The 22,245-nt window shown below is 55.3% G+C and overlaps 2 protein-coding genes across 2 annotated transcripts; one reads left to right on the plus strand and one right to left on the minus strand.

Annotated features, from left to right (window-relative positions):
• Positions 1-1,286: 1,286 nt before the first annotated feature.
• On the plus strand, positions 1,287-10,685 carry CSUI_000099 (leucine-rich repeat protein lrr1). The gene is made up of 10 exons (XM_068060333.1): positions 1,287-3,198; positions 3,956-4,155; positions 5,087-5,217; positions 5,992-6,091; positions 6,810-6,944; positions 7,963-8,121; positions 8,731-8,817; positions 9,385-9,529; positions 9,861-9,932; positions 10,561-10,685. The coding sequence occupies exons 1-10, from the start codon at positions 3,078-3,080 to the stop codon at positions 10,605-10,607; spliced, it is 1,197 nt and encodes a 398-aa protein (XP_067927692.1). The 5' UTR covers positions 1,287-3,077; the 3' UTR covers positions 10,608-10,685.
• Positions 10,686-11,665: 980 nt separating this feature from the next.
• CSUI_000100 (agc kinase) lies at positions 11,666-21,538 on the minus strand. Its single transcript, XM_068060334.1, has 8 exons — positions 20,339-21,538; positions 18,489-19,955; positions 17,656-17,854; positions 16,971-17,105; positions 15,737-16,003; positions 15,206-15,326; positions 14,137-14,867; positions 11,666-13,588 (listed from the first exon to the last, which is right to left on the minus strand). Exons 1-8 carry the CDS (start codon positions 20,547-20,549, stop codon positions 13,528-13,530), a joined length of 3,192 nt encoding a protein of 1,063 aa, XP_067927693.1. The 5' UTR covers positions 20,550-21,538; the 3' UTR covers positions 11,666-13,527.
• Between the last annotated feature and the right edge of the window lie 707 nt (positions 21,539-22,245).

Consider the following 22,245-nt stretch of genomic DNA (forward strand, 5'->3'; position numbering starts at 1 on the left):
TACATCGGCAGTTTGATGACTCCGCCGTGGCCGTTAGCCATTGCAGAAAAGCCTCCAGCGGCGTCCCCACCGCCTCCTCGTGTATCGTCTCTTCTGTTAGCCTCAGAAGAGCCCCGGACGCCAACATCGGACTCGGACAAAGACTTCCTTCGAGGTTCCGTTGCGATTGAACGGGGCCGCTCTCTCGGAGGAAGCGTCGGTCACGGAGAAGTGCAGTGGTGTGTTGTCGGACCCGCACTGTATGCTGTTGATGGCTGGTCGCATGAGAAGCGATGAACTACAGCGCTCAACCTGTGCTGGTTTCTCCTGAACGGTTTTCTCGTGCTCTGTTGTTCTTGAAACGCGGTGCGACCGCCGAGGTGCGGCTGTCCCGCATGTGCCGCAAACTCGCCTTTGCATCGAGAACTCAGGGGCATTTTGCCCACGCTCGGGCCCGAAGAGGGAATGCTGTAATCACATGCGGGTCAGTGTGGCTCTAAGGTGTTCGCTCCACGACGGGTAGTTCAGCTGTTCTTGTAGGATTCTGTTCAGTTGATCTGCGCGCACTGGGGAAGACTCCACGTCCGACTGGTGAAGACTACGCTGGTTGTGGGAAGATTAGAGAGGACACCGTAGCGGTCTGTCCGCGAAGGCAAACTTTGACTCGTCGCCATTTTTGATGCCTGTGGCACCCGTCTGTCCAAGCCCTCCCTCGGGAACCTGTAACAGATGCTGCTCTTCAAGTCTTCACGGCTTGTGGGGGTGGAGCGTCCGGGTGGGCGGAATCTGGTGTGCTGTTTGAAGAGGCAGGGCGGACACCTGGGAGATTGGACAGGCAAGCACTGCTAACTGGAGTCTTTTCCACATCCGGGACCGGACGTTCAGAGGGAGGTAATTCCGAAGTGCACCACTAGTGATTTCGTGTCGTTTTGCCTGAGAGTTTGGCACATGACGAAAGCTGGTTGCGGTGATAGCGGCATGTCCCCGCGCGGTTAGGGCGCGACTGTAATCAGGGCGATATAGCCCCGGCATCTCCTTTCAGAACCTGAGGCGATTAGGAAATGTGAGACAATTCGTGTGATCTGGGCACAAGGTTCGTCTGAAGAGCTAGCCTTATTGAAGTGGCGAGACTCGTGACCACTGAATCTTACGGTTGCCCGGACATGGTGGCGAGCTCATTTCGGCGGAGCGCAGATATTGCTAGAGCATTTTTCGGAATTCCCCCGGACTGTGTTCTCAACGCGCACACGGGGCTGGACTATCCCCTCCCGTTCCTTGTGGTCTTCATTCCCTGGTGTGGTCCGCAGCGGAGGAACCAGTGGAGATAAGCCGCTTTATGACGGAGAACTTTCGCATCCAGCCGTTTCTCAAATCTCGGCTCACCTGCAAGTCAGCTTGGCGAGCGGTGGCGGGGTACACGGCTTAGCGTCCGAGCTGCGTGCAACCATCTCACACTCGCCTGGTTTCTCAGGAGGTTGGCTTTCGACATTGCGTCTTTCGTGAGTGCATGGAGGGGCAGTGCGTTGCGTCTGCTGGAGTGCGTCACTCTCCTGCCCCGGGGGTGCGCGTCTCGGTTGAACGTCACCGTTCCGAGCAACGCGCGTCTCGCATTTCAGAAATCTCTCGGCCCAACTTGCAAACCAATCGGAGGTGCCGCTGGAGCGTTACCTTTGCTGGCGTTGCCGGCAGCAGGTCTCCTCATCAAGGGCCTATACAGAGACTTCAGCTGACCGCTGCTTCGCACCCTCGAGAGCCCGCACTTTTCTCTACAGTGACCCTTAGGAGCTCTGGCGGCAAGTTCGCCGTGCTGCCATTTGTAAACATGGGCTGAAACCTCACATGCAGGAGCGGTCAACGACTAAACTACGCTCACATGTGGAAGCGGTCCGGCGTTAGATTAGGTCGCATGTGGAAGCGCTCCAAAGTTAAATCACGTTCACATGAAGAAGGGGTCTACGGTTAAAGCACGTTCGCATGGAGAATCGGTTCAGGGCTCAACTGCGTTCACCGGTGTCGGGGTCTCGTAAGCAGAGTATGGTCCATCCGCGCCGAAAACACTTGTTTGTTGAGACCAGCCTAGCAATCAGCATCCTTTGCGTAACACACACACACACACATGACAGACGGCTTTGGGAACGCACACTTGAGCTGCACTGAGAACCACTGCTGCTGGACGCTGCGGTTTGCACTACCCCGGTCGGCTGGACGCAGCATGGAGACTCCTGTTTCGAGAGCGAGGCACGGCGGTCTTCTTGTGCACCGGGCAACACACCGGAGGCCTGACTCTACATGCACAGAGTCAGGCCACCTCCACTACTGGACATTGCATCACGAAACGTCCACTAGCGGCTGTTTCGGCTATGGCGCCCTTGGCAAAGAAATCCGGACAGAGCGCCTTTTTCTCCTTTCCTGTCTACTGCTCATTACACCATTTGCGACCTCCAACGTCAAATACTGCGCCGACGTCGCGGGAGTGCATGCGAGAGAAACTCAACTGGAATGGTCGGTGCCAGCTGGCGGCCAGACGCCGGATGACTTTAAATCGAAGTTCGACTGGAACGGGAAATAGTGCTTTCGACCGGGATTTGACTGGAAGAGGGAACAGTGCCGACTTGTTCAGCGTGTTCTCTAACTAGCTTGTAGATGCTAGTCCGTTTGGCGGCGTCCGACAGCGAAGCTGCGATGCTGTCACAAAGAGCGCTCGACAACGGCGTCACTCCGGTACTTTCGAACCCGATGCACTCCGGCGCCAGATCTTGGTGGCCTCTCCGAGCCGAAAATCCTGCAGCCTATGTTCTGCTGCTGTGTCCAAGACGCCGGCACTCGAGTCTTCTTACGAGTGGAAAGCACTATCACATACGTTCTTCTGTACGGTGCCCGCGCCTGCTCTTGTAGCTTTGGTTTCTTCTCACCCTGGTTATTTGACCGCTTGGGCGTCTCAGGTCTGTCTGCAGGCTGTCGCCTGGCTGGTTGCGCCCCCATGTCTTGCGTGCTGGCCTTCGCAGCTGTCCTTCAGACGCCCGTTCTATCCACAGCGCGGCGCATTGGAGAAATTCGGTGTTCGCGCTGAGAGCATAGCAGCGTGTGCCAGCAATACCATGTCAGCTGTGTCGCCGCCTGACGCGGAGGCAGCGACGATGCGAGATGATCTCACTAGAGCCGTAGCCCAGATAGCAGCTGGGTCTGCTTGTGGTGCTATGTCATCCGCTGTTTGTGCCGGTACGTGGGAATTTTCTTCTGGTCGTCAGGGTTCGGAGGGATTCCACCACGGTACTTGGTCTGTTGCTTACCATTTCAGTTCGTTGCCGTATACAAGTGTTTTGTCGGGGTAAGTTCATTGCTGATTACCGAGGTTTCTCGGGTGTTGTAATTCCAACTAGCGAGTCGCACGGGGGCACACATTTTTCCGAGGGATAGCTGGTGCTCGTCCGTAATCAAAGATCTCTGTCAGGCGCCGCAAGCTCCCGTATGCTGTCCGTGTTCGGTTCGCCCCTCTAGCCTTGGTGTGTATCCAGGTGCACGTATGCCCGCACACTTGAAACTTCGAACTCCTGCTCCTATCCATTTGATCGCGAGCGAATTACCGATGTCGGGACGAGTGGCGTGACGCAGTGGCCTTATGTCTCACGCACAGCCTTGCGGATCTCGAGAAGGCGAAGTGCATATACCTGCTCAGTTATCGAAGCGTATCTGCACCTAGGAATCTACCGAATTCCGCAGCAGTCCCCAAAGCTCTCAGCATGGGCGGGCTATCGAGGACTCAGGAGCATCTTCTGGTGATGGCGCGCGAGCAGTGATCCAGCACCCACGTGTACAGCTTTTTTTGTTATCGTGGCCTCGTCGCTATCCTGGGTGCTCAAGAGTCAGACGCACACGCTGCAAATGTGCGTGGCCTTCCGGTTGGAAGTCTCTCTCCGTGTGTAGCTCCCATGGTAACGGCACATCGATCTGTGTCTGTTCTCTATGTTTCGTCAAGACGGCATGAGCCATCATGAACAGGCCACTGACGATTCTGACATGGAGGCGCGGACATCAGTGGGGCGAGAGGACCCTGAGGGAATCACCTACCAGCGCCTAGGAGTAGATTTAGAGCTGAAGCAAACAGACGAGGACCTCAGCTTTCAGACATCTCGAATACACCGCATCGAGAACTTGGAACTGTGCCCGCGTCTTAAGGTCAGCTCGCCTGTCAGGAGGGAACAGCTGTTAGTACTTACCGGTCTGCAATGCCAGTGGTGGTGCTTGGGGGCCTATGTCTTCTTTCTTAACTTTCTCCCAATTTTTTCTAAGGTCTGTGTAAAAGAGTTCGCGCGAGGGTGTTGTGTGGGTCCGCTGCGTGCGCTATCGGGTTCCACTCCAGGGAAAAAAAGAGCGTGGGGAGACGGTGTGGCCACTACCTGTTAACAACTTCTCACCTATACATTCACACGCATTCTAGCAGCTAGCAGGGGGCCCTCGTGGACAGATGATGTTCTGGGTCTCCACCTGGACCGCAAAAATGACTGGGGTGAAACAGCGCTGCGGCCCCGTCTCAGTGGTTTGCTTAGGTTTTGCCGGACGGTGGGTATGCACTAACACAGTTTTTGTAGTGTCTCTCTTTGCCTGTCAAGCGCGTGTCTGGATACTTTGACAACCGTCCTCAATACTCTGTGCTAGTGTGTGTGATTATCCTTACAAATTCCCCGGAGCAATACGCCTAGGCAGCGGTGCTAAGGCACAGCGACCTGTTGCCAACCCTCACCCTCAACAAAGTGTCTTCTCTTGGTAGATTTGCTGGCGATTGGCCGACCGGGACTTCCCTGTAGAACCGTAGTACCGCACGCATGCATTGCCTGCCTTCTATTGACTTCTTCAAGATGGCTGTCTGCCTTACAGTAGTATCCACTACCAGTCACTGTAAGGCTGGCAGATCGTAGCAGGCACCTGCGAACGGAAGGAGAGTTTGACTCCTTCGGGCCGTGTGTTTTCAGGCGGCCGCGCCGTGCGACTCCCCACTCGGTCCGTTCGTTACCGGATGCTCTGGAAAGAAGTCGCACGTTTTGTTGTAGGACGGAACTGACCTTGTTGCGTACGTCTTTTCCTTTTGTTTCGCGTTCCACTCCTTCAGAATCTTGAGCTCAATGCAAACGACATCGAGAAAATCGAGAACCTTGAGGTCGTGCCCGAGCTCGAGCAGCTGGAGCTTTATCAGAATCGCATCAGAAAGATTGAGAACCTTGAAACTCTCGTTCACCTGAGGTAAGCTCTCATCTCTCCGAAACCCGGCAACTCCGCTCAGCAGATTTCTGGGGGAGCGGACGCTGTGTGTGTCGTTTTGCAGTCCTTGTGGACCGTGAACTCGTCCGCTTGTGACAAGTAAGCGCATTTCTAGCTACCTTCGCATGATTATGTGCTGCCTCTCATCACCCATGAGGTTTTGGTTGCGGTGCCTCTACGCCAGCGTTTGGAGCTCACGGGGGGAAGTAGGGGTCGAAACGTACGTGATGCACGCGAGGTCGCTGGCTTCACCGCGAAGGGGTGAGCGATAGCGGTGGACTCTGTATATCTGCTAGACTTGTCAAACCAGCGGTGCTTCTGCGCCGAACGCTCTTGTCGAGAGAACAGGTACGCACGAGGCTTCGAACTGTGACACTTCTCAGACACTGCGCCGTCCATCCGGAACACTCGCGGTCGTGGCCAGTACTCGCGAATACAAGGCGCCCACACAGCACAGACTATAACCATTTTGATGTGTACCGCGCAGGGCAGTTTCTCGCGGAGGTGATCCTCGTCACTGTGTGCTCTCGGGGAGTCTGTTTGCTGGTGTCATTGGCGGTGGAGGACACGTAGAGCGCTTTCACGTCGGTAGGGCATGACTAGCGTCTTTTTGCCCGCTCAGCTGCCTCGGTTATAGAGAATCAGCGGGGGGCGGTAAGCTGCTTGGGCGTTGAGGGATCTGAACAGACAAATGTGGACTCTAGTGACGAGCTGGACGGAATGGTCACAGTAAGCGTGTTTTGTTTTTCTGGGCAGAGTTTTGGATCTATCCTTTAACAAAATCCGCAAGATCGAGGGGCTTGAGAGGCTCGGACAGCTCGTCAAGCTCTATCTCTCCAGCAACCGCATCGAAAATGTGAGCGTCTGCTGGGTCTCGTAGTGCGTCTCAGAGACCCTGCAGGGACTACCGAGTATGCGTCACCTTGTGTCCTTACTCCGCGCTCAGATAACTGGCTTTGTGATATTCGTGTCCCCTATGCAGGTTGTCGTTGCGTGATTTCGAACGTATCTACCTACAACTCGGCTCTAGTCTGCTGCCAGCCTGCGATCTCTGCATCTGCATGTGTATAAGGGGAGATGTGAAGGACCCCTGAGCGACTAGGGTGCCATGGCCTGTGTTCCTGCGACGCAGATTTGTATAGGAGTAGAAACATATATGTACAGATGGACAAACATAGATGGGCGTTTCGTGCGTAATTAGTCAATCAGTTCGAAACGAACTGTCTACCTTTTGAAGAGGAGGCCATAACTTTTGTTACTTAGTACGCCTCACTGTGCTGTGGTTCATATCGTTACGCCCCCTGTACTGAGTTTTTCGCGCGTAGTGTACTATCTTCATGCGACGGTTGTTTCGGCGAGCCTGGAGTTCTTCGTGGGGGCACTCTGAAGAGAGAGGGGGTATAGTCTGCTCACCTCCAGTGTGTATGACCATCTGGCTCTCTTCAGCGTCACACCTGCACGTGAGCATAGTTTACGACTGGAGGCGCGAAGAGAGCTGGGTGAACGCAGACGTACATTTGGCTGCTATCACTGACTGTGTTGACACAAGCCGTCAGTCTCTCGCTGCCCGTTAGGTGGAAGGTCTGGAGAGTTTGTTGAAGCTGGAGCTTCTAGAGCTCGGGAGCAACCGAATCAGGAACGTTGTTGGAATCGGGCAGTTGACGAACCTCAAGGAGTTATGGCTGGGGAAAAACAAACTCACCAGTATGGTAAGTATGAAGAAAAAGCTTCCCAGGATGTTTATGCTAGAGTGCCAGGGAAATAGCGACTTCATCCGACAGTGTCCCGGAGCAGACAACACCTTCGTACTGTCAGGGATGGTAGGCGGAGGGAGTGTGTGCGTCTTCTGGAAGTCGCGAACAGGGCAAGGTAGATGGTCGAATCTGTGCGCGACGTGTTACCCGCGGGAGGGCGAAGAATTATTCGTGTGTTGTGTCCTCGTGGCTGCTTCGGGTACGTTTTGTTTCGGGTTCGGAGTCTTGTCTCGGTTCGTGCTTGCTTTAGACGTCTTTCCTCTTACTGTCTGGCTCTGGGCCAGAAAGCGACTGTACAGTGTCTTTCTGTGGGGCGGGGTGAGTCTGCTCGAGCTCCCCTAGTCCAGGGTAGATTCCATTTGAGTTTCTACTCCTTGGTTCCGTACGACCTCCCCACACGTAGATGGCTGCGGGGAAGCTGTGCAGGTTCCGTGATTAGTATTGCTACCTCAGACCTACCTCTGACGTCGGACTGCGAGAAGTCAAGATTTCGGGTTTTTTTCGTTTTGAGGCGGTGTGTCTGTCTCCAACTGGTGCTCGTGTGTAGTTCCGGTACACAAGAGCACCACGCCGCTCGCCGATGACGGTCGTGGGCCTTGACACTAGGAGAACACCAACATCTCCGCTACGGTGTGGCTGTTTTTGCTGTCGCCTCATCGTAGCTGTCACTTACGGCCCTTGTGTCACTCTCCATGTCTCCATCCCGGGGGGAACTGAGCCCGCCCATGCGGTGCCCCGCTTTCTTCTTGCGTGCCGTACGTGTACTTGAGTGAATGTGCAGTGGCGAATGCACGCGGGTGCGTGCACCTGGGTACGCGTGCCTCACGGCGGTGAACGGGCTTTGCGCTGCTGAGCCTGTACGTGATTGGACGTTTGCGGAGGAGGGGGGCCGGGGGACTGTTTCAGTGGAGGGTCGTAGCTTCCCGGCTGGGAGTTTCACGAATCTGCAAGTTGTGGTGTAGCGTGCATGCAGCGTCTGCCATTTTTACCGAAGCTCCAGCGCTTGAGCCTTCAGTCCAATCGACTCACGACCTGGGATGTGCGTCTCTTCGACGACTGCCCGGCACTGGAGGAGCTTTATCTCTCGCACAATCAGCTTCCCGGAGAAATTCCCGGCGAAATTCGCCATTTGGTAGGGGTAAAAGGCGCTTTTCTGCTTTGCTCCAATGCTACGAAGTGCTTCGAGCAAGCCGTCGAGACCCAGGTGCCGTCAGACAAGAGGAAATGATGCTGCTTGCGCGAGTTGCAGTGGGGGAGCTTTTTATGCGTGTGTGCCCACATATTCTCTTTGGACTTTATCGCAGAGTGCGGTCGCCTCTCCTAGACACCCAGACGCGCTCAGGGGCCCGCCCCGGGCTCCGCGTCCGATCCTGGGAGAAGACGTCTACGGACGTGCCTGACCGGGTTTGATGTAGACAGGTTCTGTGGGCTCGCGTAGCCGGTAGAAGTGTCTCTTGGTTTGAGCAGGCATCACGAGCGGGTTTGGCTCTTTCTTGACTCGGTGGGGGTCTCAATTAGACGTGTAAAAGTATTTACGGGAATGTAGACAACCCTGGAACCACGCTTTTTCTGTTCAAGCTTAACAACGGGACTTCCACCCTGCCCGACGTTCCCTATTCCGCCCACTCTTTCGTTCGGCCCGGCGGAGTGTGCGTGTCCGCGTCGAGGAAGCTGCTGTCATCACGCTGCGCGTAGTTGCTTCCTTTCGTTGTTTTCGGTCTTCTCCCCTATGCGTGGACAGCGGAAGTTAAAGATCTTCGATATTGGGGTGAATGCCATTGGAAACATCGAAGCCGCCGCGCAACTGCCTGAACTCCAGGAACTATGGGTAAGCGTTTCTATGCCGTACTGAGAGAGTTGACGGGCCTCGGCACATGAGGTCAAGAGTAGACCGCCTCCTTCAGACAGCTTCGCGTTGCCAAGGCAGTAGGCTCCAGGGTCGGTAACGTAGTCTGCCTGTGACATTGTCCCTCGGCTTCCCACCTTTCTCGCGCGCGTAGCTTGGCAACGAGCCTAGTGCAGGCTGGGTGACGGAACGTCCGAAGTAGAGAGGTGTGTAAGGCAGGAGAGCAGCTACCTTGTGACGGATGAGAAACAGGCAGGGCGGGAGCACGGAGCGAAGCGTCACCTGCATGATCGGTTTGACATCTGCAGCTAGCCGCTGCCGCACTTGACTGTTGGCGTTAGGTCCCGTGGTTCGGAGGTGCCCTCGGGGAAGAAGGGAAAGCTCCGGCCGTTACGCTTTGCCGGTAGAGGAAGGATGTGGGAGCGCATCTTAGAGCTCGGGATTGCCGGAGCAGCAGCAGGATAAGTTCACAGTTTGTGACAGAGATCTTTTTAACTGCATTCTCCGGCTGTCGTGGCGAGTCTATTTCTTTCTCTTTGTTTATTTCAGATGAACAACAACAAGATTGAGACTCTGGAGGGAGTGAAGTGTCTTCGTGGTGTCGGCTCATTGCACACGCTATATCTTGAAGGCAATCCTGTTCAAGCGAACTTGGGACCGAGCTACCGACAGAATCTTGTTAAGATCCTACCGCGTGAGCACAAAGCCTCTCGCGTCAGAGAACATGTACTAACGCTGACACTACAATAGCAGTAGCGCCTAGTCTATCAGCGCCTCCCCCACATCGCGCAGCGGTGCCTAGTTCTGTGGTGCGCAGATCCACAGAACGGGATTCTCGGCAGAGGCTATGCAGATTTTCGCGCGTGTCTGTCGCTTTGCGCGAAACGTGAGAACCGCCTAGCATAACGATGACGTCGATATGTCTCTCTGCCCTTGTTTCAATCTCCTTAACAGTACGTAGGTTCGTCAGTTGCCGCAGCGGGGAAACGTTTCAAGTCAGTTGTCTTCTTGTCTTTCCCGTACAGAGCTCCGGCAGCTGGATGCTCTGTTGCTGAGCGAGAAAGTCAACGTGATCGAGCAACCGCTTTCAGGCAAAGGTAAGAGTGGCGTCATGTCTGTCGTTGTCCTGGTTTTGCCAGCACTTTTTGTCTGATAACTGATGCCGGACAGCTTCCACCTCCACACTTCCAGGCCGCAGTAACACGCGCGAGTCTCAAAATCTGGCGACAAAAGCACTTTTTCGGTTGGAATGCCTTCCGATCCTCATTTGTCGAGGTGTTAAAGCTTTTGCATGCACAGGTTAAAGAACGAAACCCACCCGCCGCTGTGAGGAATTGTGTTCACAAGCAAACAATCGAACCGTAAATCCAACCCAGATCCGCGGCTTGATCAAGACCGCGTTTTTCTTGCTAAGTACTTCCAGATTGTCACCTGCTAGTTCGTAGTGCACCTTAGAGGCGCTGGTATGTCTTCGAGTAAAGAAGACAGATCGCAGTGAATGCTACAGGCAAGAGAGTCGACGCAGCATCGACTCGCAAAGCTTGTTTTCTGAAGTGCTCCGGCGGGGCAGCCTGCCGATGTGCATTGAGAATTGAATCAACCAAAAGTATTGTATCTCGCCTGCTGTCTTTCCCAGGTACCTAGCTAGCATACACCTGCAATACACGCTAGCAACGAGTGTGATAGTGCGGCATGGAGTACAGCTGGGTTGTTGCTTGTGTACAGTGGGGAGCACGAGAAAACCGAAGTCGATCATGAAGCACGATGACTGAGACAAGGCCGGAATAGAGGTGCAACTGGACCGGTGTCTTCAGGTGTAGAGTGGCTCTCGGACGTCGCGGGAAGGCCAGTGTACGGATTGACATTCGGCGGAAGGCAGACTTACTCACAGCTCGTCTGTGAGTATTTACGCGCTGGTGTGCCCCAGGAGAGCGATGGTGATCTGCAGCAGTCACGCGAGGGATTGAGGTTGTCCCGGTCGTTCTCATTTTGTAGGCGCGTGCTCCAATGCATGACGTCGCGCCGCATCTGCGAACCCGATTTTAATTGTGCCGGAAAAAGCGAGTCAGTCTGCCTTTGTGGGCAAGGAACACTAGGCCTTGTGGTGGTGGCATGTGCAGTAAGCACAAGTATTCCGGAAAACAGGCATTTCCGAGATGCCTTTGAATGTGCTGAACGACTTGAGGCAGAATACTGCGTGTGCTCGGACTAGCGAAAGCGTGCTGATCTGTCAGACCGCACAGGGAGCACGCGAGGTTCTTCCGCGTCCCCTTTGAAAAATGTAGCAGAGATGCAGAGCTTCATGGCCGTGTTGTACTTGGCCTTCTGCAGGCCAACAGAAATCGGCACTGCCACGGGCGGCTGCACCCCCCCCTTCGGGCTTCCGCCTCGCAGTCCGCAACCCGGGAATTTTACTTGGCCCCGGGACACCTTGCCTTACGCGCAGTGGTCTGTCGTGCCGAACAGCGAGCCACGCAGTCCACTCAAGGTGCAGGGATCTGCACATGCCTTGCCAAGAAGGGAATGTGCACCTGTGACGCTCGTCCCGGTCTCATACGGACAGGGGGAGTGCGTGGAAGAACTGCTACAATATGCGAACACGTGCAACGAGGGGAGAACGTGTCAGAGGCGTCTTGACCGACGACGCGCAACGGAGAAAAAAAAAAGGTTTAGGTTTCGGTTCTCGTGTGGTCCACGCGCAGCGAAGCACCTGCCGCCTTGCCTGCATGATAAAGTTCGCCGGCCCACTCACCGATGCACGCGCCCACCCATCTTCCTTTTTCCGCGGTAGACCTCGGGTCTCAGCCGTGGCGTCACTGGCCACTGGCCCTGGTATTCCGAGGCGAGGAAGTAAAACTCTGCTTACGGCTCGTAGAGATCGGACCGGAAACACGATTGAGAAAAAAAAAAGTACTCAGACAAAGAAAAAAGGCGTGCCCGTGTGTGCGAGAAACCGGCGATTGACACGCCACGTTCCGAACTACCGGACTGCCGTAGTGAGAATGTAGCACAACGGTCTTCGGCACATGAACGTCAATTTACCTTCACTGAGCCTCGTGTCAAACCAAGATCCCGTCCGCTACCTCCTGGAAAAGAGAAGAATCAGATTTCTGTTCAGAACAAAAAAAGAGAAAAAAACAGACGCACGCTCCCGGGCTGGGGCCCCCCCGCCCCTCCAGGACTGCGCGACATTCTCCGCGGTTCCGCACGTAGCGACGTTACGGAAAACGCACACAGATCAGGGATTGTAGCTTAACACAGATACTAAGAACCAGCGGTGTGCAGATCTGGTAGTTCAGCCCTTCATTCTACGATGCCTTCCCAGTCATCCCCGCTTCTACACGCATCGGTTGTAACAGAAGGCCGCACGACCGTGGTGACAAAAGGCGCAGATTCATCGTACAGTTTTACTTCGTTTCGGAAAGGGCACTTCGGACGGTCTAACGTCCGCAAACACCTGCTGGAAGGAGGAGAGACGCATCATCTCCTAACGGCTACGGTGCCTTACGGGCCGGGTGGGATGTAATAGCAGACCACTGTGTGCTACCCTTTCGAGCTGTCGCCCAGAAAAGAGTGACCACGCTCGCGAAATATTTCAAATGAATGTGTCCACGCTCCGGACACAGGGCCATAGTCCGAGAGCCCCCAGCGGAAGAATAGAAACCTTCTTGGGCACAGCCGCTTGCTCCGTGTTCAAAGGAAACTGAGAACTCGGCTTGACGGGCTGATGCACGCAGTGCACCGTTGTTCCCAGTTGTAAGGCAATCGTCTCCCGCTCGAAGATCCTCCAGTCAAACTTCTTTAGTCTACTTCGTTTTACGGCATTTGCCAACCTGTGCACGCCAGGTCACCCAGAATGGCGATGTTATCGAAGCTGCAAAGAGGAGGGCGCTGAAAAGTCGCCACTACAACAGAGGACGACGTCCGTTGACGAGCTAGGGGCAGCATCGGCGGACAACGCTCTGCAGCCGTGCCAAGACAAGCAGATGCAAACAACTGTCGCAGAGTGATAATCTCATAGGGTGTTCATACCCTCGTGTACAATGGGGCCAACCAGAGACCCTCCTCAAAAACCGGAACAATGTGCACAGGAGGCAGTCAAAACGAAGTCACTCAGCCCTTGGACCGCTTCTGTGCAATATGACGATGGAAAAACGTACGCGAAGCATCTGGTGTCTGCCTGGCTTCCGGCACTCCCGAGGTGCAGCGCGAGAAAGAGCAAAACATCGAGACAACGGCTGCAGCTGCTGGAACAACGCCATCGAAGACGGCGAAGAAGTGGGCTTTGGCTCTGTCGCCCGCACCACTACAATATCCGACGCGTACTCCCGTGGCAGTCAGAAACCTACACGCTCCGGCGCTTCCCCGTCTGCGAACACAAAGCCCAAACTGCGACCTTCTTGTACCCGCCCGCCTTGCTGCTGTCGAAGGACTGTGAACCAAGGGGGGCAGCAAATGTTAGTCTCTCTGTACTGCTGAGCACACCACTGCGCCTGCTGGTCTGCTATGCTCTAGTCATTGGCAGTCAGGCTCAGCCATACACGGCATTGCGGAATCCGCCTCCGAAGACGAAACAAGCAGGGAGCCGCGGCTCTCCGATGCAGTTCATCTGCAGCATCAAGGGAGATCCCCGGGGTTGGCCTTCAAGATCTCCCCAACAATCGTCACGGAATGAGATGGGATAAGCGGCTCTCAGTCAACCTCGTCGGCCCCCGGGTAACTCCCTGCAACGCCTGCCGCCTCGCCGAGAGTGCTGAAAAAACAGGAACGGATGTCCAACACCTTTTCTTGTTCTCGATAGGTCCCATATTTCCCGAGCTTCTCTCTCGTGCAAACGCCGGAGTGAAAATGCGGGCGCAGGGGATACCACTGAAGCAGCGAGACTGTCCTCATCTTGAGACTGTATGAACAATCCAGCAATGTCAAACAGAATCTGAACACGGCAGTCGTGTATACGAGAGCGCTGCGTTTTCCTCGCAGTCCGCACGGGCTTGGGCACCGGGTATGCACACATCACCGCCAAGTGGATCATACGTGCACAAGAGAACTACGCCGTTTTCTGTAGCGCTATTCATTCCCTCCCTGTTAGTGATATCGGTCAGCGCGTACTTCTACAGTGTTGAATCCCCACGAGATGCCTGACTGGAAGCACCTTGAAAAGAAGTTTCCTTAGAGGCTGGCGCGAGGTGCAGCAACCAGTGACACTTCCTGAACAACTTGGTTCGCCACTCTCTGCAAGGGCAATTGTTCCGCTCCGGAGACCTAGGTAGACAACGCGACGAACGAAACGAGCGATCTTACTTGTCTGTCCTTTCGTCATATGTGAAACCCTCGAACAGCGAGTCGTCGCTGTCGTCGTCAAAAGGAGGATGCGGTACTAGATGCGACTCGAAAGCGGTCTGCCCTTCTGGGCTGTTGTCCTGCCGAGTGGGCATGCCGTCCCCTCCACTGGCGCCATAGGACACCAGACCTATGTGGGCAGCTAGAGTGTCCGCGGCGGCATGATCTTCGACTTCTCGGAGGTACGATCCGGGATCTCCACCTCCAGGCTTCAGACCGCTGTCAGCACTCCCGGCCCCGTCAGCTTGCAGTTCTGCGGGTATTCTACCTGTCGCCGAACTGTTGGATTCATTTGCAGTCAGAGGAGAAGCACGTTCGGCGGCGGCGCTGCCGTGTGAGGATGGAGGAAAGCAGCAGCCTCTGCTCGGAAGAAGACTTGCCACAGTCGGGCTGACGCAGAGGGTTTGTTCGCCGCCGAAGCCGGCATGCTTTTGATACCCGGACCCGGCACTCGGGGACGAGAAGCCTACAGTGTGGCCGGCATCTCTATGGCCGTGCACTTGTTCCTCTTGGCTTCCTGCCGCTACCCCGATTGGAGATTCGTGTACCTCGGAGTTAATCACCGGCAATTTGACGAATTCTTTGTCGAAGTATTGAACGTCTGTGGCTGACTGCAATCGAGGGCGAAAGGGCGGCCGCACTTGCTTGCGGCGCAGGGCACTCCAATCCACTGACGCGTAAAAAGGATGAGTCTGAAAGCAAACCGGAAACTTTTTGACTTTCTCGCCGTGATACCAGGACACTATGCCAGTGTTTTTGCTGGGGCCGCAGTGCTCAGGCAACCCAATTAGGACACAGAGGGTGCAACAACAAGGAACAGATATCCTCGTAGACTTCCGTTCGTTAGGCATCTAGACACTGCGCTGAACTGCCGGGACTGGTTTACACGAGCGTCTGGCAATACCGACAATTCTACCCGATCACCGCCGTGACCTGCCGTTGTCACTTTGCAAAATGCAGGCCCCTCGAGCAGCAGTTGTCACTTGCACCTATCCGACAAAGCGAGTCGAAACAGTTCCGCCACACTCACTTTGATTTCTTCCGCATCAAGCGGGCCTCCGCCGAGGCGCTTGTCTGGATCTCGCTGAAGCAGGCGCTTCAGTAGATCAACGGCGACGGCGGACATATAGGTAGGATACTGGAGTTCGGAGCTGTGGACGGGAAAAACACACCAATAGTTTTTCAGAACCCTTAACGGCAGGTGGCACTTTGTGCCATCAACTCCGAGCATGCACCAAGCCCCCGTCACGACGCAAGATACGCATGAAGAGGAGGTAGACGTTTATGCTGGCGTACGGATTGTAAGTCGGCTACACAAAAACAGTCTTTCTCATTGTCTCTCCCTGTGCAGTCATTGCTTTTTCCAACGCTGCCTTGACTATGACCAACCGGCAGCTTGAAAGCATTGTTACTCAGAACTTGGGCCGTGGTATATGTATAGGGCTCGAGCCTTAACACTCCCGGAAAGTGTTACCCGAAGTGTGTAGCTAGCCTTTTGAAGACCGCCGAAACACTGCGCACCTGCACCAGTGCCTCAAACGGTGCTAGTCTCGCCACGTACCTGCGAATATTCTCAAACAGCCTTTCTCGATCACCACTATAGAAGGGGGGTAGACCCGTGAGCATCTCGTAGATCAGCGCTCCGAGGCTCCACCAATCTACAGCTTTGCCGTGACCCCGCTGGTTGAGAATCTCAGGTGCCAGATACTCAGGAGTCCCGCACAGAGAGCGTGCACTGACGTTGTCCTCCACGCCCTCTTTCGATAGTCCGAAGTCTGTCAGACGCACGTGGCCTTGGTCATCCAGGAGCACGTTTTCCGGCTTCAAACTAAACGGAGAATCATGCATGCACAGCCAACTGAAAACAATGGAGAGACGTTTCAGCACTAGTTGTTCCCATAGGAAGCACTCATCCACGCGAGACGTGCGCAACTAGTAGCACTAAACCGTGCGACCACTGCTCGAACCGGCTTGCTGGTCAACTCAGAAAGATGAGGTCCATGCCCTCATAGACGCCGACGAGCCAGGCGCACGTCTTTATGAACCTCTCTCTTCTGCTTTTGCGACTTAGAGCCGTGTCGCCAAAGTGGTCGGTGTGCACTTTCCAGTCGGTTACTCGGGTACGTCGCAACAGTGAACAAGCCTCGCGCATTGAGCAGCACGCCTGCAGAACAGTGGCTCTCCTGCGCACTTTAGAATCAGGACGAAAGGCTGATGGACGATCTTGCCGTTTCTGTTGGATAGCAAACGCAGTCTCTTGCAGGCCACAGTGCCGGAAGTTCTACTTTGAGGAAGCGAATGAAAGGTCCCTCTTCCCCCTGTGAACGAGCCTGCGCAGGTTGCCAAGGAGCAGACGTGCCAAAAACAATTCTTCGGTACCTGCGCAAGCCAGTTCTCAAGCTCTACGCTGTATCACTGCGGGGAGCTCGCTGTGCTGGGTGCGCAACCGGCCTTGGTCTCTCTCCGTTGGAAAGACCTCCCCAAGTACGCACGTTGCTGCCACGATCAGTTTGCTCACCGCACTACCGATAAATGTTTCAACTAAGATGACGGGTGATCTGCTTGGGCAAAACAGACGCTCTCTCGTGTTCTGTTGAGTGAGAGAGTTTGAAACCTGTAGTACGAGTAGACGACGTCAATACGACCTCAACGGGGTCTGAGAACTAGTGCTCGTGATGCAGGTTTGTGAACGACGAGAGACAGACTTCCGTGGCCTCAAGCAGCTTAGCCGAGGCGCCACCCCCGCCCGCAAAGTTTCGATTCTGCCCGAGGGCGACGACGGTGGAGAAACTTACTCTCGATACACGATGTTGTAGCTGTGGAGGTGCTCAAGCGCGAGCAGTACCTCGGCGGAATAGAAGCGCACACGGCACTCGGTGAATCGGCCCGCCCTTGAAAGGTGAAAGAAAAGCTCCCCTCCTGGGCAGTATCTGAACGTCCCGATCCAATATCACAGCTTGTACAGGCACATATTGAACTTGCGTAGCAGGTACCGAGCAAAAAGACTCGAGGCCGATATGCAAAGCGAGGGTCCGCCGAACTAGTCCTGTTAGTACCAGGTTCCTTGTCGGCAACGCCGAAACTCCCGAGGTAGCCCCCGTACCTCCTCTGGGTCCTCTCCCACGTCGGCACACTGTCGCGTGACGTTGGAGAACAATCAGATTGTCCAGCAGTAGAGGCTTCCCTCTTCCCGCACGAAAAGACACGTTTAGGGCAGGCGGCAAATGCGTAACAGAGCCGCGCCCTGGTGCTACAGTAGGATATTTGATTTCTATTGATACAGTAGGATATTTGATTTCTATTTCGGCATTGAAGCGAAGCGGAGTATGGTGGCTGTGCCTTCTCAAGACGCATCCTCTCCAGTAGAATTGGCACTAGCTTCTCTTCGTCCCCGAGAACTCCTTCCGGTGGTACGCGAAGTGTACATCTGCGCCCGGCTTTCACTGACCCGACTGGTCCGCTGATGTGTGTGTGACTCACTCGAGAACGAAGTACAGCTTCTTCCGAGTCTGGAAAGCGTAGTGAAGCTGAACGATAAAAGGATGAGAGACCCAGGCCAGAACATCCCTCTCTGTCCGCGTGTGCTCCACCTGGTTGCGCCGGATGACGGCCTCCTTTCGCAGCATCTTCATCGCGTAAACTCGACCGTCTTGCTTGAACTGCACCAACATCACCTTCCCTGCGCAGTGCGAACACCGCCCGAGAAAAGAACCCAACGACTTTGTATCAAGCGGCCACACAATCAGGACAGCGGGTTTTTCACCCACGAGACGGTGCACCGGTGGAACGTGCGTGAATGAGCATACCCGTTCGTGAGTTCTGGCCGGGGCGTCAATTCGCTAGACGAGAGACTGTGCTTCTGTGACGCATCCCACAGTAACAAACCGGGGTAGACTTGCTGCCACAATTAATGAAAAAGCCAAGAATCCGTCGTGCCTCTTCCCTACTAGCGCTACAGAATCAAGCTGTTACACCCAGACAGCGACGCTTTGAAAAAGCCACCACGCGAGAATAGCAACGACACGAGGTGATGAAAAAAACGCAGTGTTCTCAAACTTGTCCTTGAGTAGCTCAAGAAGAAGAGTAAGAAAATACGATGTAGCCTCGCATCGCTGGAGAGGCCGGCAAAAAGAGAATCCGGCAACACTCGTCACCTGTGCGGCTATGCAGGCAGCCCATCAGATAACGGTTACACGGCGAACTGCAGCCCTGTACTTGGGCGATGAAGATATGGCACCACTGAGGAGTGCACGAAGCGGAAGCGGGTGAAAGGGTGGGGCACGCCAGTGGCACCTTCGGTTCTCTCGTCTTACCATAGGAGCCTTTCCCAATAACTTTCAGAAGGACGAAATCATCCGGAGTGAGTCTTTTGTTTTTCCTAGTCATGACAATGCTCGTGGCTACTGATACCATGTTCTGCAAGTAGACCAAGTCTTCTTCTGTGGTCCTTTGAATCTGAGATCCACCTTCCCTCGGATCGGACAGGGCGGTATACTCCTGTCCTCTCCTTAGCTCTCCTTCGGCAAAAGCACCGGCATCACCCCTTCGCTCATCAACGGAGAAGCTCGCAGCGCGGTCAGCGGATCCGCACCCTGTTTCCCTGTCTTCTGTCGCATCCCGTGTCGGGGCTTGCGGAGCACGAGAGGCATTAACACAGGGGCTATACCGTCTCTCCCATCCTCTATCGGGTTTTCTGTCACAAATATCTTGTCCTTGTTCGCTCACTCGTTCTTCCCCCCCTGCGTGCACTTGTTCCAGAGGCCGAGACACCGGCAGTCGGACTTGGTCGCGCTTGTGCTCTATTGTATGCGTTAGCAACGCAGCCTCACCTCCAGGGGGTATTTGAGGTCCGGCATCAGACACCGGGGCTCTCTGCTGGCTTGGGGACTGCAGGGCTTGATCCATGAGAGCAGGCGCCCTATCGCCAGGTGACTGGACTCTCTTGTCATTGCAACAGGGGGACGCGAGACAGGGGGCGCCAGCAGCGGTGGCGGCAGTTGTCTGATCGTCAATGCCAGCACGGTTCACGTCTTGTCCACCCAGTTCCTCTTGGTTCTCCGGGTAAGAAAGACTGTACGGATAAGAAGGGTACTCGGGCACTCCCTTACTACGTGCAGGAACGGATACGGCAGAGCAGGCAGACCACGCCAAAGATCCGTGGAAACCGGACCTCAGCTCTCCTGACCCTTCCGGGTGACGAGATCTTCCTGTTGAAGCGCAGTCGATTGCAAGTGTGTCCCTGGGGTCCACATATAGCGGGCCGCCGGGATACGAAGTCGGCGGCACCGCCGAATGGTATCCAGGTGGCAATAATACAGGAGAGCTCCGAACCGAGGAACAGGAGCAAGGGCAATTTGAAGTCTCCTCGATCCTACCATCCATAGACGCACGACTCGAGGGTGAAGATGAAGCGCACGGACAGTCAGACCGTCCCGCATGAGAGCAGCATTCGCTCTCCAGAACCGGAAAGCGAGCGGACTCTGGTGACGAACCCCCGCAGGCGTGTACCGACATAAAAACCGGCGGCGAGGGTCGCATCTGCGGGGAATGGCCCACAAACTGTGAGCCACGCTTTCCACAGTTGTCCCGCAGGGTTGGCCCAGGGTGGTACAGCCCGAGGGAGTCAGAACAAAGCCCATCAGGTGCCAGTCCGTACGGTGAATAGTAAAGCGGCATCTGATCCGCATGCTCTCGTCCATGGTCGGATGCCGGAGCGGTCCCTTGCAGAGACCGCTCGTTGTCGATCAACTGCAGAAGGAACGCCTGCTCGCTGGCCAGGTCTGTAGTTGAGCAGGAGCCAGGCACACAACAGAATTCAGGATGAGCGCTGTCTGCCCCGGGTACCAGCGGCGAACACGTGTAATGTCCTCACAAGGTACACTTCCCATACAGCGCACATGTGGTTGTTAGACGGCTCAGCGAAAGTCCCTGACGACAGTCCAAGCCACTGGTCATGTACGCGCGAGAAAAGGGAAAACGCCACTCTTACGTGCTTACTACAGGGCGGCAGGGTGCCCCACCACACCGGCAGCACGCTGTTCAGAGGACTGTGCTTTGCCCGTCCATCAAGAAGGATGGTTTGTTAGGAGCGACCCGCTCCTAACAGAAAACCATCTTTCTACAGTCCGCAAAGAGACGAAACGCAGCGGGCCATCAGTCATACCTGAATGAAGGAGAACCGCTGCCGGCCCCGTAGTTTGCAGGCTGTAACTGGTGGCATCCTGGCAGCTGTCGTCCGAAACTGAACCCGCCGTTTTTTGGTTTCCGCTGTGACTCCACTGCGGCACCTCCGAATCTGCCGAGGAACCCTTCTCTTGATGGCGCTCCTCATCCCACTCACTACGCGGCGGCGTCCTGCTGTAGGCGGCCATCATGCTTATCCTCTCCCTGGCAATCCCCGTTCAGCGTTTTGCCGATACGGGGGGAACTGGTGAACGCCGCGTGAAGGGTCAGCCCGTACATATAACCCCTGGTCCTCCAGCCTGCCCGCGGTCTCCTATGATGGGCAGCTCTGGCTCGGGTGTTTAGACCAAGGCAGCTACGCCAGATTCGGGGGGAAGCAGAGCTCTACTCCTGATAAATGAGTCCGCGATAGGGCAAGCTAATTTTCGAACTAAGCATGGGGCTGTAACCGCTCTGTGCTTAATTTCTATTTGTGCTGACGACTCAGCATCTGGCGAGACTGTGCCGCGGTACTGCGGTGAAGTGAAAAGCCACAGTCAGCGGAGGGTGCCACGCTGAGGCACCTGGACCTGTTCCCCAACTGCTAGCCCTTCCGGTGCCGCGAAACTGGTGGCCATCCTCGTGCAAACGCATGATCCACTGAAGACGGCGTTTCTCCGGACAGACAACGCCGACGCGGAATGGACAAAACCCGTGAAACGCCCAATCCGAGTGGCGATACTAAGAGATTGTAAAGACAGAAGCACCTTGGAGGACGGTAGGAGGAATTGGGTGTATTCCACTGACCCCGCCCGCCTACGACGTCAAGGAAAGATAACCTGCGCGGTGTCCTGCACCTCCCACAACGAGATATCGAGTAAGCCGTCGGGAGTGAAAGAGAGGTCACCGGAAAAATTGCCAGCTAGGCACCGAAGAGGCAACAGTGGTGGCGTATGTTCCTCCTCGGCAACAAAAGAAACCAACGGTCACAGACCCAGTGTTCCGAGAAAGTTCAGATGTGAACGGTCTCGCAAGCGCCGTCGACTCCTTTGCATTTGTAGAAGCAACGAGCATGCTCCCGGGAAGTGGAATTTCATAATGCGACCGCAGTGAACGCTAACGACTATCCTAGGTGGAGCTTTTCTCATCGGCCAGTCTCCAGATGAACTAGCCTGAGGACGACAAGATGATTTGAGTGGTTGCAGAAAGGACTGTCGTATCGGTGCTGCGATGCATGCTTCGTGCTCGCCCTGCCGCTCCAGCGGTCAGCGTGAGTGCAGGGACTGGCCCCGCTCTTCGGGTGTCCATACCCGCCACAGATCCTCTGCCGGGTACGGAAGATCATTCACATCATGCCGCGTCACGCTTTCGCCAGCATAGTGTCGTGGAGCAATATGTGGGCCGATAGGTCGCGGGTGACACCAGAGCCCTCACTCGTGCTTGCTTTCAAACACACCGCGGCAGAGAAATACGCAGAGCGCTTGTCGGCGCACGGGCTCAAGGTGCGAAATAACCTGACAGGGCTGATCGTCGTAGGGAGCTGCGGCCAGCGAAACTTCACCTGTGCTCGTGCTGAAGAAATCACTCGGGGGAGGTCACTCACCTCGACCGATTTTCCATAGCTGCTGACCAGCCGAAGGGCAGCAACTAGCTTACAGAATCAAGATTCACCCGTACACGCGTCAGCAGCTACAACGTGACGGGTCGTTCTGGCTGGCAGACCTGGCTCCTCGTTGTCGCTGTTTACGTTCCGAATGCCCTCAGGGGACTGGTGGGGCTTCCGCCTTCGTCTCTGCCTATACGAGGCTTGCGTCTGCTCGACGGCTTCATTCGCTTCATGGCTGAGAAGCCTCGTTGTCCCCGCCACCGACGGAGGGTATAACGGACGCCGCAGTATCTTAACAAGTT

This window comes from Cystoisospora suis (assembly GCF_002600585.1).
Source record: "Cystoisospora suis strain Wien I chromosome Unknown contig_43, whole genome shotgun sequence".
Classification (NCBI taxonomy): domain Eukaryota; phylum Apicomplexa; class Conoidasida; order Eucoccidiorida; family Sarcocystidae; genus Cystoisospora; species Cystoisospora suis.